The 19,914-nt window shown below is 32.8% G+C and overlaps 1 protein-coding gene across 6 annotated transcripts in view; it reads right to left on the bottom strand.

The window, feature by feature from the left end:
• The window catches only part of LOC105211706 (ubiquitin-conjugating enzyme E2 W), a 29,011-nt gene that overhangs the window by 3,295 nt on the left and 5,802 nt on the right, over positions 1-19,914 (bottom strand). Inside the window, exons 1-2 of one of the 6 annotated variants that reach the window (XM_011183290.3) lie at positions 14,146-14,262; positions 1,416-2,010 (exon numbers count right to left, since the gene is read on the bottom strand). The exons of 1 other annotated variant lie outside the window; for it this stretch is intronic. In XM_011183290.3, the coding sequence (XP_011181592.1) occupies positions 1,416-1,547 (132 nt within the window). In that variant the 5' untranslated portion in view covers positions 1,548-2,010; positions 14,146-14,262. Of the gene's footprint in view, positions 1-1,415; positions 2,338-2,365; positions 2,524-14,145; positions 14,263-19,914 lie in introns of those variants that run through there. 4 more of the 6 variants (XM_011183292.3, XM_029039844.2, XM_011183293.3 and 1 more) reach the window with 4 other exon arrangements.

Below are 19,914 nucleotides of genomic sequence, written 5' to 3'. Positions count from 1 at the left end.
TTTAAGTATACGCAAATTATCACACATACGTCATCAGCGCACCTGTAAAACAAAGCTAATTAACTGTGGGGAAAGTATTAAGTTGTGTTGTTGAACTAGTATCTATGACATCATTAGTCATAGATGACTTCCCACCACACAAGTGTCAATAGATGACTTGTGTTTTCCAAAACTATAACTAAAATTCCACGGAAATAGTTTATACATATATAAAAATGTTTCGTAAATATTTAGTAAGAATCTTCGTCAAAAATTATGCAAAAATATTAGATTTCATCATGCTAGCTGATAAATACTAAAAATAATACGCTGAAAACAGTGTGGTTGGCAACTGTAGAGAGAATTACGGAAATTACCCCGATTTCATTTTTAAAATTTTTCCAAACAGAAACCATGAAGGAAATAGTATATTGTAATTGCAATAAGGCTATCAACTCTTGCCAACAGGTGCTACTTTGGACTGAGTAGGCAATTGAACAGTAAAGTCCTCTCTCGACGAACCAAAATCAAGCTCTACAAGTCGCTTATCATTCCCGTCCTGCTCTACGGTGAAGAAGCTTGGACGATGTCAACATCAGATGAGACGACACTAGGAGTTTTCGAGAGGAAAATTTTGCGCAAGATTTATGGTCCCTTAAGAATTGGCAACGGCGAATACCGCAGACGATGGAACGATGAGCTGTACGAGTTATCCGACGACATTGACATAGTTCAGCGAATAAAAAGACAGCGGCTACGCTGGCTAGGTCATGTTGTCCGAATGGACGAAAATACTCCAGCCCTGAAAGTGTTCGATGCAGTACCCGCCGGAGGAAGCCGAGGAAGGGGAAGGCCTCCACTCCGTTGGAGGGACCAGGTGGAGAGCGACCTGGTTACACTTGGGATCTCCAACTGGCGCCGAACTGCGAAGGAGAGAGAGAGGCCGGCTCCTTAACCGGCTAAACGGTTGCAACGCCAATCAAACATATGTGGTCCAGGACTTTGTTAGTGTAGCTTTATACTATATTCAATTTGAGGCCTGTAGCTGATTTGTAAAAGATTCAAAACCTGTAGAATCTTGTATTTAGAGAAATACACTAAATTAATATTTTTATTTATGCATCGAATACTACGAATATTATTTAAAAAGCCAATACATTTTTAACAGAGTGTTTTAATTTTTTTTTTCAATATAACCCTAAATGTAGGCAACAAATTTTCACTAATTTCGAAAAATTAATAAAATTAATATTAAATAATAAATATATTAACTTTTTATAATTAACACAGTCTTTAAATAATTTTTTTATTTTTAGTTGTGCATTACGCTGCATTTTTAATATACAATTATTTTGACCCACTTTTATATTATTTTTTAATTATTCGTAATTTTTTTCTTCTATAATGAAAACCTTAAAACTGCTGTCAATACTTGCCTCCCATCGTGTGTTGTCCAACACCAACGGTTTGCCGCATTTGGTGCGCGGCTCTTTGGTCACCTGCGGTTCACAAGTGATGATTTCCGATTTTGGCAACTTGTCTTTCTTGCTCTTGAATATTTTCAACATTTTGTCGTGCAATTTCAAAGACACATGCAACTGTTTTGTTTTAATTGTTGTTGTTTTTATGTATTATTTTCGTAACACCCAATTGCAGTACGAAATTTATTTATATTTTCTTTATTTTTTTTTCTTTTGTACTACCAAAATATGGTAGATATGGCAGCGCTGAACGCGTGCACGGCGTTTCTAATAAAATCTGTTTCCTTTTATGTAATTTTCCGACGCTGATGTAATTTTTCTAGTTTGTGAAAACAAAAACGTATGTATTTATTTAATTTGAGTTTGTAATTCAATTAACGGTTAATTAAGTCGCAAACACTGTGACACTAGGCTGTGGAGAGGCTTTAATACTTCTGACTTTGACCAATGCGCTGTAGACGACTGAACACGATGCGGACGAGCGTATGAGTTTGTATTAGATAATAATGCAATTTGTTTTAATTTTACGCCTGTTTTGTTGTTGCTACCGCTGTTGTTGTAAAACACTTTTAGTCAATGCATTTGCAATTTAGCGGCATTTGCATTACAAATTGGTCGACACGCTGCAACCAGCAGAAACACATGTATACACACACACACACACACGTAGAAAAACCACAATTATTGCACAAATCTTGTCGGCGAATTGCAATTAATTTTGCCTGCCTCACACTCCTCTCACCACCTGCCAACTATGGCTCAACGGCGTCACACAACGTTGCACTCAGTTTTTTTTTTTTTTTTGGCGTTACAGCAACACCAATATTATATTTATAAATATTGCTTGTAGTTATTGTTGTTTTTAGTTTTGTTTTCCAAAACTTTCTCAACTCAACTCTACTAACCAAAAATAATAATTATAACTTTGGAAATCACGTTCGTTAAAAATTGAAAAAAAAAAATATTTTTTTTATTTTATTTTATTTTAACTTTGTGTTTTTTTTTACAAATTTTATTTTATTTATTGTTTTTGCTTTGCAAAAATACTCCGCTTAAACGCTGCACACACTTCGACGTACCAAATACGAATATTCGTTGGCTACTCAAGGAAATTGCTAACAGCACCAGCGGTATATAAAACAAGCAGGCAAATAACAAAAAAAAAAAAAAAGAAAAAACGGCAATAAGAACAACAACTGTGTAAAATAAACTGAGTAAAAAAGCGAAATAAAGCGTAATGAAAAAGTAATGCTATCAGCACCGGCCATATGCATAGCGTATATAAACACACACGCTGCTTTAGTGTGGCTCAATATTTTGCTTCGATTGCAATTCACCTTCCTGTGTGTGATTGTGCTGCTTTATTGTTTGTTCACTTTCATGTGTTTATTGTTGTTGTTGTTTTTTTCTTTCAGTACGTTATCAGTAAACCCCTTCCGCTGCTTTACTTATTTTCCTCGACGTTCCTGATTTCAACGCAAAAAAAAAAACGTAATTTTGCTTGCAAATTTCTTAACGTGTATTTTATATATTTTTTGTATGTATGTATGTATGTCAATTTCACTGCAATTGCGATTGAAATTGCTGATATGAGCGCTTGTTTATTAAAGCAAAAGAACCAGTAAAGCTACCTTCCTGACTGTCTGCCTTCACACTGTTGTGGTGTGGTGTGTTGTGCGTTGCTATTTTATTATTTTATCTACGTTCCAGTCGTCATTTGCGTTTGATTGATCCGCCTTTATGGCGATCTATGATTTTAGGTGTGCGAAAAGTCACTCAATTATTATTGCTTCAATTCATTATTATTTGAAAAAAAGGAGTTAAGCTCTTATTATACATAATTATTATTAAGCCATGCTCCATTACTAAAATCTGCTATCGTGACGTCATACTAGCTGTGTCAAAGCTGATGAACTATTAGTGATAATGATGTTATGGATTTTTTAATATTTTCTGTTGCTTTAGAGTGAGATTTTAATTTGATTTGAAGACTGTTCTGAATTTCGTTTCGTACAATAGCATAAAGAAATAAGAGCAACGATCTTTTTTGGGACTACGAAGTCAAGATAGGGTTTCAGGCAAAGCAATTAGTAAGAAGAGAGGAACCCTTATAACATTTTGGCGCTAGTTTTGAGTATTCTTCGAGCTGGAATTTAATAAATAATAGCCATGGGAGTTGACGGTAAATATGTTTCCCGTTTCCAAAGTCAAAAGAGATAAGTTACTTGGTCTTTCAGCAATTTTAGGAAAACTCACTGCGATACTTGGATTATTGCGATGAGCTATATGACAATAATACGGTGTAAGACAAATTACAAAGTTTCTTCGCCTTAAATTATATTAACATAACTTTATATATATATTTTTTTACGTTTTAGTAGAGATTATTTAGAACGAAATTTATCAAGGTCTCAAAGAGCAACCCACGACACGTTACACGTTAGGTTAGGTTAAAGGGCAGATCTCTGTGCAACAGTAGAACCCACTTGGATAGCTAAAGCCGTCAATATTTTGTGATGGCGAAAATTTATCAAAATGTATGCCAAAGACCAATTCTCAAATAGAAGGCAATTATATTTAAGCCAAAACAATGTGCCTTAAAGAATACTTAAGCTAAGCTACCGTGAATAAAATACAACACTTAATAAATTAAATAGAAAAATATCGGTAATCTATTTTTACGATAACTTCAATATCTTAAACAAACAATAACAAAAGTGTTAAAATTCGAAAACATGCTACACTTCAAAATATGCGCATTTGTAGAAGTATTTGTACGCCATATGTAATGTATATGAGAAATCGACGATATAAGAATTTGCACTAGACTCCAATAGGCGAATGCCCCTCAATCTAATTGTTTACATATCATATCATATATATGTATATAGATATATACTTATAGGTGCCTAATTTTGTTTTTGCTTTTAGCTCAACTCATTGTCGGACAATTAACACCACTTGACAACTCGAAATACATATATATTTGCCATATTTTTTTTGTATTTGCGGCAATGAACAACCAATGCACCGCTGACTAACAACGTAATCGGTGCCGCAGATCACTTGGTCAAGGCTGCGTAAAGCGGTTGACCTGAAATGTGATTCATATATGGATATTTCGATGGGTAATTTTTACATAAAAGCTGATTGCATTTAACGACTAACGGTTAACATAATTATGCTACTGATTTGATGAACAACTACTTGTTTGAAGCCAGACTCTTATTTTTAAGGCATTTATAGTTGGATGAGGATTCAGCAATAATTGAGTAATATCTCACTGTAACAGTATTTAAAAATGCAGTTCATTGAAAGTTGTTGCCTTCCAGACACCAACAGCTTGACCTCTTTCAGAGGAAATTGAGTTTAAATGCACTCATATATATATAATTAGCCACAATCTTATCGACTTTATGGCATGTTATTGCCCAGAATTTTATCAGACAAACACACGCTTACAATGTTCTTATCAAAATGAAATGCGCAAATGTGCTGATAAGATACGCTGGCGCGGTGAACTCGATAGGGCAATATTAACATTTAAGCCAAACAAATTTACTAACTAAAAGATCGATAAGGAGGAAATACAATAATAATAATAATAATTTTAGCAAAAATACAAAGAAATATGTTTTCAATGTTCGACTTTATTTAAATAAAAAAAAAAAAAACAAAAAAAATAAATTAAATTAAAACAACTTGCTGTTGTTTACCAGCAACTTTTCTTGCCTTCTCTGACTTCTGAGAAATTGCAAAACACGATGTGAGACACTGTGACTACCCCCGCTGTGTGATTGGGTAGGTGTAACGGCAGTTTGAAGCGATAAATGAAGGTGGCAATGAATTAATGTGAGTGCTCGCGTGGTCAAAGCTCAATTGTAATAAGATCATCGGCGCAGTTTCACGCGAAGAAACGAGCGAAAATATACACTGCAAATAATATTTCTACAACAAAAACAAAAGTATGTGGCAGGAAAATTAAAATTAATAAACAATTAGTTGATTGAAGTCGCGAGAGCAAATCGAGCGATATCAAAGTCCAAAGTAATAGATATACAAATTAGTTGTACGTGTATGAATGTTAGATAAACAAAAATCAAGCGAATGTGGCAGACATGTACGAAATGAGTTTATTGTATGTAGGGTGCAGTTTATTAGCAAACTAGTGTCGAACTAGTACAAAAAGAACAATTTTATTTATAACATTACTACTTTCTTAAATACATCATGTAATGCTCGAATTTTGTAAATCAAAATTTATAGATGAATATGCATTTGTTTAATAGAGCTGCCATCTAACTTTTTTATACAAATTTTTTACAAAAAATCATATTTTTTTATATTTTATTCGATAGCAAAATGTGTTAGAAAACATTTACCAATAAATTTCAAATAATTTTCGACAATTTTGAACAGAGTTGCCATCTAACTACACAATACAAATTTATTCAAAATAAAAAACGGATTTAAATAGAAAACGGATTTTTTTAATTAATTATTTTCGAAAATTTTTAATAGGGTTGCCGCCTAACTTTTTACGTAAATTTTATATCAGAAATTATTATTATTTTTTTTATATTTTATTTGATTGTAAAATATGTTAGAAAATATTTACGGAAACTGATTTTTGTTTTCGAAAATTGTCAAGTTCGAAAATTTTCCAAAAATTTTTAAAAGTAAATTTTCGCTATTTTAAAACTTATATAATAAAGTATATAATCATATATATCAAATGGTAGGTATTAATTGCGATAATTTGAATAAAATACAAATAATTCTCGCAAACAATGCATAAAACTGTAAAACTTAATTATTTTTATTACATTTTTATTATGCAAACAAAAAATGTCTGACCTAATAGACACAACCATTCAGACGAGTATATTCATAAACTATGCTGACATAAATTGAGCAATCGCATAAAGCTTGCAATAAGAAAAAGCAACAAAGGAAATATCTATTAACTTGGTGAACCCCACAAGCCGTCTCAGGCACAGCGTTGCATTGCATAAGTAATTTTACAGTGGCAATCATTAGCAAACAAAAAATGTCTGACCTAATAGACACAACCATTCAGACGAGTATATTCATAAACTATGCTGACATAAATTGAGCAATCGCATAAAGCTTGCAATAAGAAAAAGCAACAAAGGAAATATCTATTAACTTGGTGAACCCCACAAGCCGTCTCAGGCACAGCGTTGCATTGCATAAGTAATTTTACAGTGGCAATCATTAGCAAACAATAAATGCTGATCGAGCGTGAAGCGGTTAGTTGGCTGTCAATTGTCAGAATCACTTTCAATTGCATTCTTCAATTGGTTGAAGAAACGATCAGCACCGGCGCGCATGCACACCCGAGTCGAAAGCAGCTAAAGCGCCAAGCTGCAAAGAAGCTAACTGCAATTTGAAAAGCATTTGAGTGAATCGCGACCGTAGGTTAGAAGTTACAATGTCAGGCGAAATATAATTGCAAATCTGCAAGCGAGTGTCTTTTATGGCAGTAGAAGATTTGTGCAACAGATGATTTGTATTATGGTTGCCAACATTTTCTGTTTTCAACACAAAATGACCCACCCTCATGTCTTGGAAGTTATATTTAAGTCTGATTTTTTTAAAATAGTCACAGTCTGAGCTTTGCAAGATGTTTATCAATGCAAGTCTCTGCAACAAACCCAGACAAGCTTTGCCCTTGACTGCACACGCAATCTGTAAGGCGCACCCATTTGGCGGCAAAGAGCCGACAAGAACCGGACACAATAACGTCATTAATGACAAGCCTTCTTGCTCGAACAGATCACCTTTTTATTGAAAAAAAAAACAAAAATTAATTATTAATCATTCACTGCATCAATAACCATTTGTGCACGTGCATTCAAACCGCTTAGTCATAAGAGATTGTTTCTTGGCTTTTAATGAGTTTAATAAATTTATTTTTATACAGACTCTAAAAAGTGCAAAACGGTTTTTAATTGATAATTTAACTGTTTGTTTGCGACAAAGAAATTTTCATTTTGTAATTTAATTAAATGATCTTTACATGACAGCAGAAAGTAATTAATGTCTAGCGAATTGCGTAAGAACAAGTGTTTTCGTAATGGAAATACGTTAGCTAGCTATTTTGTAGTTTAATGAAAAAGCATAAAAAATGTACGGTGGCAACTCTGCATAACTCAAAATTCCCCAAAGATTAACTAAAATAGTTTGCTTATAAATATGAAAAGTGTCCTCAAAAGCTTAATCTGTATTCAGATATGGCATGGAAAAGTTATTTTCAACACAATTTGCTTTCAGAAAGCACTTTCGCATATATTCATTGGAAAATATAATTCAAAAAGTACCTTTCCCATTTCGGCTATCCATGTGCCTTTCAGAATCCCGGGAATTTACTTTCAGAAATTTTTACTTTCTCTTAAAAATGTGACTGCTCTTCTAATAACTTTTGTAAAATCCTTACTTTGACAACCAAGTCGATAGATCTCTTATTAAATGGGATTGACAGGTTTTAAATCGCTTTCTCAAATCATTCTTAAATATCTGCGTAGTACTTTTGAAACAAACTGTAACTACTAAAAGTTGAAATTATTGTTATAGCACAGAGAAAGTATATTATAATACATTATGCGTCGCATTAAATAAATAAGAAATAAAGAAAGTTCTCTTATAAATCGTAATGTGTCAGTACATTCATTAAAACAATGAACCGAATCGCTTGTCTTCATTACATACTCATATTTTAGACTGACAGCAGCTTTGTGCTTTCTAAATGGAAGGCTTAATGTAATCATTAACAGTTGACAGGTGCAAAGGTTGTGTCATACGAGACTGCTTTGTTGTTTCTACTTTTTGTGATAAAAAAAAAAACAAATTTCATTTACGCAGTGTCTAACAGCACACACACCCTTTATTTAACTTTTAAAAAAGTGCATAAAATGCATTTTGGTGTTGATTCTTCGCTTGTGCGTTTAAATTATGGGCTAATTAAGTAATTTAGTGCGGCATTAACTGTCAGTGGAATGACGCCATCAACGGAAAGTTTTGGCAAATGGTTATTTCGGTCATTAAAAATAAACAAATTTCGATATTTTCGTTTTGAGGGTGTTATTTATAATCGAAAAAAGGAAGAAAACTATTATATGATAAAAGATTTTGATTAAAGCGAGGAAAGTTTGAATTGAAGCATTATAAACTCTAATTACGAATGACAAGTATAAATGTATTTCACTTATTTTTTTTTAGAATATGTGTTGAATATACAAAATCAAATCAGCTGATAGTGACAAAGTGAAGCATACATTTGGGCTTTGGGTTTGAAGATTTCTCGACTTTCGTTTGGTATTTCTGAATTACAAACATATATGATAATTGAGATTATTAGTATAGTAATTACTTAAGGACTTTTTAATGTTAGTATTTTCCATTAATTTTTAAAGCTCTATCGATCGAATATTTAGTAAAAAAAGAGCATAGAAGCTTTTTGAAGCCGTCATATTCGAGGGTCTCTCACGGTCTTTTCTCATAATCATTTTTGACACTTTTTTGATAATGTTGAAATAGTAATGATTTCTTAATAGATATTTTAAAATACTTTATAGTCTAATAGGAATAGAATTCAAATTATTACAAAAAATTTTATTTTTCCAAAATAAGAATTTTCGAAATTTGTGCAATGCCTTCTTCGAGTGCGTCAGTGCACTGTGGGTGCCAATTCATGACGATACAAAATTAAGTAAGCATATTTGTATATAATTTTTACACCAAATTCAAACCTTAAATTATTATATATTTTTTTTTATTCAAAATGTAATCAAGGGAATAATTATTTGTATTGAAGAGGAGTATGTTTATATCAACGACGGATTTCAACAACAAATGTTTATGTAGAACAATAAGATATAACTTGTTGAGCGATCCAATGTGTTCCATAAAAATATCAATATTTGTGTTAACGTGCCGATTTCAACACTAAAATCATATAATATCGAATAAAACTAGCACAATTACAAAATAAACTGTTAATATTATATTTTTGTTTACACTGAACTAATGAGTAATTATTAAGAAATAGTAGGCATGAAATTTATAAATTAATTTAATGCTTTAATTGAGGCGAGTGGCCGTCAACATGTGCTTCTTCTCTTTTATAGAAATCGTTAACCGGAAAATTGCTATTCCATGGTAAATACATGATAATATATTACAAAAACAAAGCAGGGAAACATTAAAAAATGCGTGTAAATGGCGATTGCTGGCAATGTTTACAAAAACGTTGCAAAACATTGCAGGAGAGTGAGCGCGTTCAACTCGCAGACAGACAGACATACACGCATACATATAGACATATGTATCGTATGCAGATTGTTAATTATTGTTGCTTGTTGCCCTTTCAACAGCTTTGGATATGCTAAGTGCGGCCAATGAAAGTTCAACCGCAACAATTCACACAAAATTCAAAACAATTCGCGTGAAGTCGACAGCCGATAAATATAGAAACGATAATACAGCGCATCAATTATGCACACACATACATACACACAGGCAGACAAGCAGAAAACATTAAAAAAACGAGCTCTGAAAATATGTTAATAGGTGAGAAACGCCGGCAGCCGCTGTGACGCCCAAAAACGCAATGCACACCGAGGCGTATGAGTCACCGCACCGAATTATGACGAAAACGTTTGACGTCGTTGATGATTTGAATGAAAGTGAAACGGTTTCACTACAAAAAATTGCAAAAATTTACAAAATAAATTATCTGTACTTTGTACCTGTTTCTATATTTAAATGTCGCTATTGTTGTCTGTTAATTGCGTTAATTGCATTGCGCAAATTGTACCGTTATTAAAATTTATTGCGTTTGTTTGTATGGAAAGTGAGTTGAAATGAGGCTCAATCGACAATTTCACAAAATGTCAATTTCAATGACTTGTAAGCCACTGCCTGTTTATTACAGAAAATGTCGCTAATTAAGTTATAAGTTAATTTACATACAAACATACATACATGCATAGTAAATACAAACGAAATAAATTATATAAAAGTTTGATCACCGTATGAAGTGTCTGAGTCATCATTGAGTTTCTCCAATTGGAAAACAAATTTTCCAAATTGATTTTTGCTTAGGCACGTTGTCGTGACGATAAAACCTATATATGCTATATCTCATACAATTTTACAACCCCTCCTATTCAATTTTATTTGCTCATAAAGGTGTATCAGCACAATAGCAACAATAAAGTGATAGTGAATGCATTATTATTGCTGTAATTCACCTATATAGCCCAGTGGAAATGAATGAGCAAATAATAATAGCAGTAAATACAAACTTTATTGCAGCTCAATAAATGTGAAAATGGCTTAATAAAGCTGAAGATAATTGAGAGATATGTGTTTACTAAACCGTCATCCATTAATGTGTCTTTATGAGAAATTTTAATGGTTTTTAAATAAGCAAAACAGTTGTTGAGGGTATTGAGTATTGCTCAAAATTAGGTTTTAACAAAAATCTCTAAACAATTTTATTCCAGTCCATATTTGACAGAACATGAGCGCCATTTGGAAATACTATCTAAAAATGGTATTTATGAGGAGCGTTCAAAAAATAACGGGAATTTTCATTTCATGGAAACAATATTTATTCATTCGGCTACATTAATATTGTCGTATTCTTGTCAGCGCTTTTTGCACTGTTGAACCACTGAAAAAACTCGATGTTTGGCATAGCCTTTGGCACTTTCAGCGATTTCTCGTATGCTTGTAAAACGACGGTTCTTTAAGGTTCTCTATATTTTTGAGAATAGGAAAAAATCACACGACGCCTTATTAGGCGAATTTAGAGACTGCGACATTTCCATTATTTTTTGACCACATACTAGAACGGTGCCAAGGGTTTGAACTGGGAAACAAGGGAGACTACTACTAAAAAGCTAGCTTTTTAAATATTTTACAATGGGAAACAGTGTTCAAAAATGTACTGTATAACAGTACATATGAGGCTTAATCTAATAATAGAACCTATTCATTAAACATTCAAGCAATTGTCAGCTAATTTGATTTGAGAAAATTAACAAAACTACCAAATCACAAATAACATATGTATCCAAGTTCCCCATTTGTGACAGAGCGCATACCGTCGATCAAGGTGAATGTCAATGTGCCTGCCGACCACATGGCAATAATCCAATTAGCAAGACATTTGGGGTGAGATTACAAAAAAAAAAGAAAAAATGCATAAGGCGAGCAAAAACATTACATTTTCTAACGGTAAAAGCAACAGAAAAGCTACGGCTAAAGTGGGCAGTCAAAGAAATTGCAAGAAATTTGAAAAAAAATAGAGAGATTAGAGCAAACAGCAATTACCGTGAACTCGTTAAAGGCCACACCAACAACGTTGGATTTGCATACATTTTTACAAACATATGTATTTAAATGTAAGGAGGAATGTACTCATGTAAGCTCTTATGTAAGTGCAATTTGCCACCTTAAGCTTGAGCGAGCACAAAGAAGACGCAGACTGTAGAATTGTAGAAGAACAAGAAGCAAGAGCAACACAAAAAAAAAAAGAGCGAAAAAAACTGTAGCAGACGAAGAAAAATGCAATCGATTTTATGTTCGTTGGCCAAAGCATGACGTTGACTGACGTATATGCAAAATGCTCAACGTTGATTTTAAGCGCATTACAACGCAACGACGGTGTTTAACAGATGCACATATTATAAAGAATATACAAATGGCGCTGGCCGTGACACTCGCGCCACTGTGTAATAATCGTGGCAAAGTCGATGCTGACGGATTGACGGACAGACAGCACATACGTCATCGGTGCATGAGTGCAGTTCCTGTGTTCTTGAAAATCTACACTGTATATTATTTTGTTTGTACATATGTATGTATGTATTTGTAATTGCAAGTGGAATATGTTTGCAGCTGGGTTGTATGCTTTTCATTTCTTTGTTTTAAAGGGTTCTTTTTTCTTCATATTTTTTTTACATTTATTGCTTTTTAATAACTTTATCATTGATATTGTTTTATTTATTTTTTTTTTGTTCTTTTGTGCATAAAGCCACGTTCAAGTCATGCTCCGAGCAGCTGACTTTATTGGAACGTACTCCAAACAGCGCACAACAAATTGTTAGACGTGCAGAGTTGTTGGTTTTTTGCAATCGTGACACAGAAACAAACACGCTGACTCAAGGAATATAATGAAAAAAGAAATATTTTACTTATGACTACATCTGTCAACAAATTCAAATATGAAAAATGAAATTTTAAATCAGTACCAGGAACCAGATTACTCGAAATAAATCTCTATATTTTGCTCCAACCAGGAAGAAGACTTTTTAGTGTCTTAAGATACGTAATTGTTTGGTGTAGAATAAATAATATTGCTTTATTTTCATAGTCCTGCCGATTACAGACAAGTCCAAGAAACCAAGTCATGTACTAACAATTTTGGATTTCACTAATCTGAAGTTTACATCGGGTTCGTATCGAGAAATCCATTTTAGCTAACTAGATATATGACAACATCATTAACATATATCTGTACTTCTCCTTACTTATCCGATCATTCATAATCTGAGATTTTCGAACAATAAAAGTGTACAAGGTGTGTTCAAAAAATAACGTGACTTTTGTCCTTTTTATTATGGTACATGAAGTACTAAAAATCTGTTTGTTTCTATGAACTTTGCGATTTTTGTTTGTTGAAAGCTCACACTTCGTTGATTGTTCGGAAATTCTTCGCTAAAAACAATACTGTAACGATTCATATTCGCCAGACATGGCTCCGTGTGACATTTTTCTATTTCCAAAAGTAAAGACAACCTTAAAGGGCCGTCGTTTTACAAGCGTACGAGAAAATCAAGTTTGAGAACTGTTTCTACGATTGGAAGAAGCGCTGCCACAAGCCATAATATCGAATGGGGACTGTTTTGAAGGCGACAATATTAATGTAGGAGAATGGTTGCTTTTTTTTCAAAAAACGAAAATTCCCGTTATTTTTTGAGACCATCACGGATAGGAAAATCGTTATTGGACATTTGGGAGCCTTAGGAAGCTTTTAGGCCAACTAACTATATATATAAAGCATACAATCTGTATAATGCCCTAGTTAAGTATTCCTGACCTAACCTAACCTTCAAAATCCAAAATAAATACTCACAAAAAAATTAAAAAAAATAAATTAAAAGTTAAATTTTAATAAGTAAATACATATTTTTAAAAATGTTCAATATACTATGTATTTTAATCTATCTTTAAGCTTTATTCACATTTCTTCACTACTTTTATTCCACACAACAAAAGTGCAATGACAGTGGTGGCGTGTAGTTGACGCGTGCATTATTAGAAAAACAGAAGATTACAATAGCAAAAACAAAAGAGCAAAAAAGGGGAGAGCACAAAAGCGAAATCGCAACGAATCTTGCGGTCAAATGGCGAGCTGCTGCTAAATAAAGCGCTAGAAAGCACGTGAAACGCGCATGCACGCGGAGTAGAAAACAAACCGCGATAAAAACACGCACACACGCACATATAGAGTGCATACAAATAGATGAAGAGTATTTATGTATGTGTGTGAGTGGGTAAAATGTGAATAGCCGGCGAAACCGGTCAGCGTCTATGCACTTTAATCGCACTTTTTGCATGTTCAACTGACAAAACTTGCAATAATTATGATTACATTTTTCACACTATGAGACTATTTTTGTGCTGCACATTTTTAGATTTACTATAGTTTTTCACTTCACAATCATTTATGAATTCGTTTATAAAATATAAAATTGAAGAACTCGTAAACCATGCGGTCGCACCTATTACACTGCACTACCGTCTATTTTTTGTCTGCGATTTTCTAGCATTTATCAGAGATTCCGCAGAGCATTGGCTTGGCTTGTACTCTCCCACATGAAAACACACAAACAAATGCATTTATAACGAGAAAGCTCTTGCTGCAGAGTTGTATCCAAATCGTTCACTGTTTTCTCAACTTATTTTTCTTACAACGCTTGACATTTGTTTGCTGTCGTGACAGCGAGAAAATCTGTCATGTCATATATTATTTGCTGTATGAATGGTTTGGCTCGCGGACCGGTAAGTTGCCATTTAAGCAAATGCAAATAATTACCATTGACATTCTCGGGAATTTCGTATGAATCACTGTCAATGTAGTGTTGTTGTAGTTGTTTTGCATGCATAAAATTACAAGGAAATTACATTAATTTTTTTAATTACTCAAAGCGAATCTAATGAAAGCGCGCTCCATTAATAACCCATCCATAAATGTGCACAATCGCGTACTAGGAAGTGTTCCCAGGCGATGACATAATGCCGGCCGGTAAAACAAATAATGCATACAAATAAGCAAAATGATTTATCACCAAAATTAAGTGGAATGACTTTTATGGAATTTCGCGTAAAACTATTAAAAACTAATGAATGTTAGAAAGAACCCAAAATTGCATTATAAGCATGTTCTCAAAAAAATAATTATAAACAATTCGCGCGATCTGGTACATAACCTTATTTTTGTTCCGGAATGTAAAGCAAGAAAGATCGTAAAATTTGGATCAAAGGTATCGGATATCCCCTAAACTTCGACTTTAGCGAAATTGATTCAATTTTATTTATCTTCGATGTCTGATACTTTTCAGAAAGCCTCCTGTAATATGTGTTCAAAAAATAACGAGGATGTTTGTTTTTTGAAAAACAAAAAAAAATTATTATTCCTTCGTCTGCATTAATGTTGTTGCCTTCAAAATAGTCCCCAGTCGATATTATGCATTTCTGGCGGCGCTTCTTCAAATCGTCGAAACACTTCTCAAACGATTTTTGCGAGAGTCTTGGCTCCTTCAGCGCTTTCTCGTAAACGACAGTCCTTTAAGGTTCTCATTATTTTTGGAAATAGGAAAGTCACACGGAGCCATGTCTGGCGAATATGGAGACTGGGGCATCGTTGCAGTATTGCTTTTGGCCAATAATCAAAGCAAAAGGAACGCAATTTAATAAAAAGGTAAAAAATAGTTTGAAATTTGGACAATTAAAATTCCCGTTATTTTTTGAACACGTCTCATATACATCAAATATGAGCTTTACTTCCAATATAATATCAAAATAATGAAAAATTAAAAAAAAAATTTTGACAATTCAACTTTTGGACAATTAAAATTCCCGTTATTTTTTGAACACATCTCATATAAATTAAATAATATCGCTAACATTGTACCTTACGACGATCAGGTGTTCAAGCTAAGTCGGCTTAACAGTTTTTTGCGAAAAAAAAATTATAGCTCATACATATTTACATATAATTATTCCCTACAGGGCGTTAGAAACTACATTTTGGTTTGAAATTTCTAATTTGGCAGCTAGAAAATAACGAGGGACACGAGCATGAAGAGTTTCTAAAAGAAAGATACCGAGCTAAAAAAAAAATTACAGGGTTATCCATTTTGAACTTTATTATCGTTATTTTTTATCTTGTTCAACTCGGTATAGATATCACCAATTTCATTTTTAATCAACTTGAATATCAATCCGCCCCTATTGCAATCCCCTGTATGATATATTGCTGTTTGATTTGATTACTACTGATCACAATCGATCACAGTCGGCATGCATAAACACACTCTGCAAGCTTCAAGTATTGTGCCATTTCTGGGATTGACACTTCAAACGACTACTGATGAACATGAACACTTGAGATGGACGATTGAGAATGCCAAGTTTATACCAAGTCTATTAATTATGTATGTTCACATTAAGACGCAATTCAACTGGTAATAAATGATGTGGCTCACGTACACGTGCGCACACGCTAGGCTTTGCCAGCAACACCTCAAAGCTTCTGGCTTAAAGCGCGGCGAAACTCAGCAGGCAAAAGTGGCAAAGTTGTTGCCAAAAAGAGTCGAAAGACTTCGGTGGACCAAAGTCGTTCACCCAAAGCTAGACAAATTGCTTTTGCTGTTATTTTTGTGTCTTTTTGCGCAGACTCGCTTGGCAAACAGTTGTTGTTGCGTGGCTTTGTGGTGTAAATATTGTTGGCTGACGTTGTTGTTGCTGTTGTTTTGTTATTATTTATTTATTTGTTGTTATACATATAAAACGGGTCATTTTCACCTGTGCTCATTTATAATATTTTGTTTACAAAAATGTTTCAACATTTAGATTACACAAATGAGTTAACAACTTGTAATGACGGCACATAACTGTACTTTGTGGCACACATGCAACTCTGCATGTCTACTCTGTGTGTAAAGTGCTTAATGAAATGAAATGAATTGGCGGAAAATGTAAAAAGTAATTGCGAAATTAAATGATTTGGGTCGAAAGTAAGATAATTAAAAAAAAAAATACTAATTTCTAACACGTTTTGCTCTAATTAAATGGAAAATGGTGTCAATTGCGCTGGATCTCATTTGCGGCACCGAAAAGTGGGTTAGCGGTGAAAGTTGACAATACAACTTTCTGTAAAATGCATTTAAATGTAGTAATTGATGGCATAACGGTAAATATGAAGAGCTTAGCTTAGAGTTTATTAGATTATTTTTTTTTTTTAATTTTTTTTTTTAATTAGAAAATAACGATTTTGAAAAACTAATATTTTTCAGTAAAATATGATCACAAAATTTTGATTTGAGAACAGATCGCCTTCCATGTTAAAATCAACACGAAATTTTAAAATTCCCGTTATTTTTTGAACACCTCACAGACCTATGGATCATTTGACATAACAGAATAGGCAAGCGCCTGCTTATATATTATATATTTATTGCAAGATCTAGACAACGAGCTATATAATTGCAGAAAACTTGAAACATAACGTTAAATAGTATGCAAAAAAAAAATCAATTAAACTATAATTAGCATCATTCTTCAACCTGTTTACTGCCAAAAATGGCACAGTGTAACTTTTGTTATTATTGTTTTTCAAAACAAAATAATATCATTGGCTCAACTTAACAAGCGTGCAGAGTCACGCGCTTGGGATTAGAATTTTACGATTTATTTATTTACGTATTCCTTACGTTTAACTGGTATTTGCTTATTCTTGCGACATAAACCGTGTTTGCACTTTGGAATTAGCTGGTTTGATAAAAAAATGCTTTGGTGGGAACCGAAAAGAGCCAGAAATGTGCAAAGACTAGTTAAGAACTGGATTGAATTTGTTAAAAAAATGTAAATTATTAAAAAAATAAATATACAGCAGCGGACAAAGAAATCGGGACACCAACTAATGGACTCCATATATAACTTTGGATCTGTTTAGATGTTCTTTATTATTATATGTTTAATATTAGATTTTGTTCTACGAGAGAACAATGTGTTCTATGCTGTGTGTTCTATGAGAGATATTTTAGAATATTAAACCAAAAAACTAGACTATTAAGCGAACGATCTTGGAAGATCGTATACTGATGCTTCTCAATATTCAAGAATCTTGGATCTTCTGAGGAATTTCTGTATATATAATATGCATGCAGAAAATCTCAGAACGTTTCAAAAACGAATGCCATAAATGGTCTTTCTGGATTTGGAATGATCTGCGGGTATTTTTCTTATTATGATGTTGGAGATCTGCCTGGATGGGCAAAGAAGAAGCCCAAAAAAAAAGTTTACTCAATTTCGGAAAATATGTGGTAAAATGGCATAACTGTTGGAACAGTATAAAATTTAGTGGATTATAGAAAAATTTACACAGAAAAATAATAATTTGATTAGCTCTTTAACCTTTGACATTAGTTTCATAAGAAATTTGTGTCAAACACCAAACAATTCCCTAAATAATTTGGAGATGTAGACAATCTGTGGATCGGAAGATTTGGAATGATTTCAATTTTTTCATTGCGAAAAAATCTTTCATATAAATACAAATATTTTTTATAAAAAAAAAAAAATAAAAATTAATATTATTTTTAATAAAAAAAAAACAAAATAAAAATAAAATATATTTTTATTAAAAATGCTTTTTAACAAAATTCAATTATTTTTTTTTTTTCAAATAAAAATGTTATTTATTTTTTTTTTTTTAATTTTTTAAATACTGCTGTTGTTTATAAGCGCACAAAATATGTACTAAGTAAATAATAAAATTTGGTATTTCATAAAAATTTTGCGAACGACCCCTTTTGCCTAAATTAAACGAATTCATAACACACCTAACTGTTTGTTTGGCATTTTAAACATGAAAAACAAGAAAAGCAATAACAATATTATGAGACAAACCGACGAGCACACGAAATTTCATACATATTTACACATGTGTGTTCATAAATATTTATACAAAATATACAACTTTTTGCTATTTTTGTTAACTTTTTTTATCAAAACAAGATACATGAGTATGCTTGTAGGCATAAGTGTGATATGTGGTACAAGCAAATTTCAAAAAAAAATTTAATCTACAAAAAACGCGCCACAAAATGTGTGTTGGCGGTTGGTTGATGGGCTTTCCATGCGAATGATGTTTATACATAAATTAACCATAAATGAGTGTGTGGTTCAGCATGGAAGAGCGTGTTTATAGCGCATTTATTTACATGAGCATGCGAATCTAACAATATCTACTCGTACATGTACTATATATAAATATATATGTTTGTATGAATGTATTTATGTAGCAGTTTTAACTCAAATGTGCCTTGCATTTTTTTATTCAAAATCACTCTTTATTGTTTCTATACGTTTTAGAGTAATTGTTTTGGCGCGTGGCCAAATAAATACGCCGCCACACTTATTTCTTGTTTGTATGGCAGCAATATTATTAACCAGCTTAAGCAATGCTCGACCGACTAATTATGGTTACTATATGAACCAAAAATGATCTATACATATATACATATATATGCAATGCTGGGAAATAAATAGATTTTTATTTTGAAAATCTCATGAATTTTGGCGTGTAGCAACCAGAAAACGCTTGCGGATGAGTAAGAGGTACAAAGTTGGGTTGGAAACAGACTCGCCAGAACGTGTTAGCGTGTTGGGAGATAATTTTATTTATTTTTTTTTTTTTGCTTTCTAACGATGCCTTAGGCTACTGCCACATAATCTAATTAGCATTTGACATGTCTAGCCTGCACTGCAATGAAAGTGAAGTGATCGAGCTCGTGTCCCGTTGATATGCTAATCAACGGATGTGTGGGTGCAAAAATAGACTAGACAGTTTAATGGACTTGCTTATAAATATAATATGTATAAATATGAAATAGAAATGCCCATTTCTTATCGCGCGGATTAGCAGTTAGATTTGTTATAATTAAATTAAAGTGATTAAAATTCATTTGCGTCTATATAAATATATATGTATGTCTGCGTTTATGTCTATTTTTGTGTCATCAAGTAGTTATAATTCGATGAAAAATAAAAATAAAATCAAAATACTAAAACAACACAAATGCGTCAGACAAAAGTCACTAAACCACAACAATCACGTCCACACCAAAGCGTACGC

The sequence above is a fragment of the Zeugodacus cucurbitae genome, chromosome 6, assembly GCF_028554725.1.
Source record: "Zeugodacus cucurbitae isolate PBARC_wt_2022May chromosome 6, idZeuCucr1.2, whole genome shotgun sequence".
Lineage (NCBI taxonomy): Eukaryota > Metazoa > Arthropoda > Insecta > Diptera > Tephritidae > Zeugodacus > Zeugodacus cucurbitae.
The sequence above is the reverse complement of the archived record's forward strand: the minus strand, read 5'-3'. Positions and strand labels throughout refer to the sequence as shown.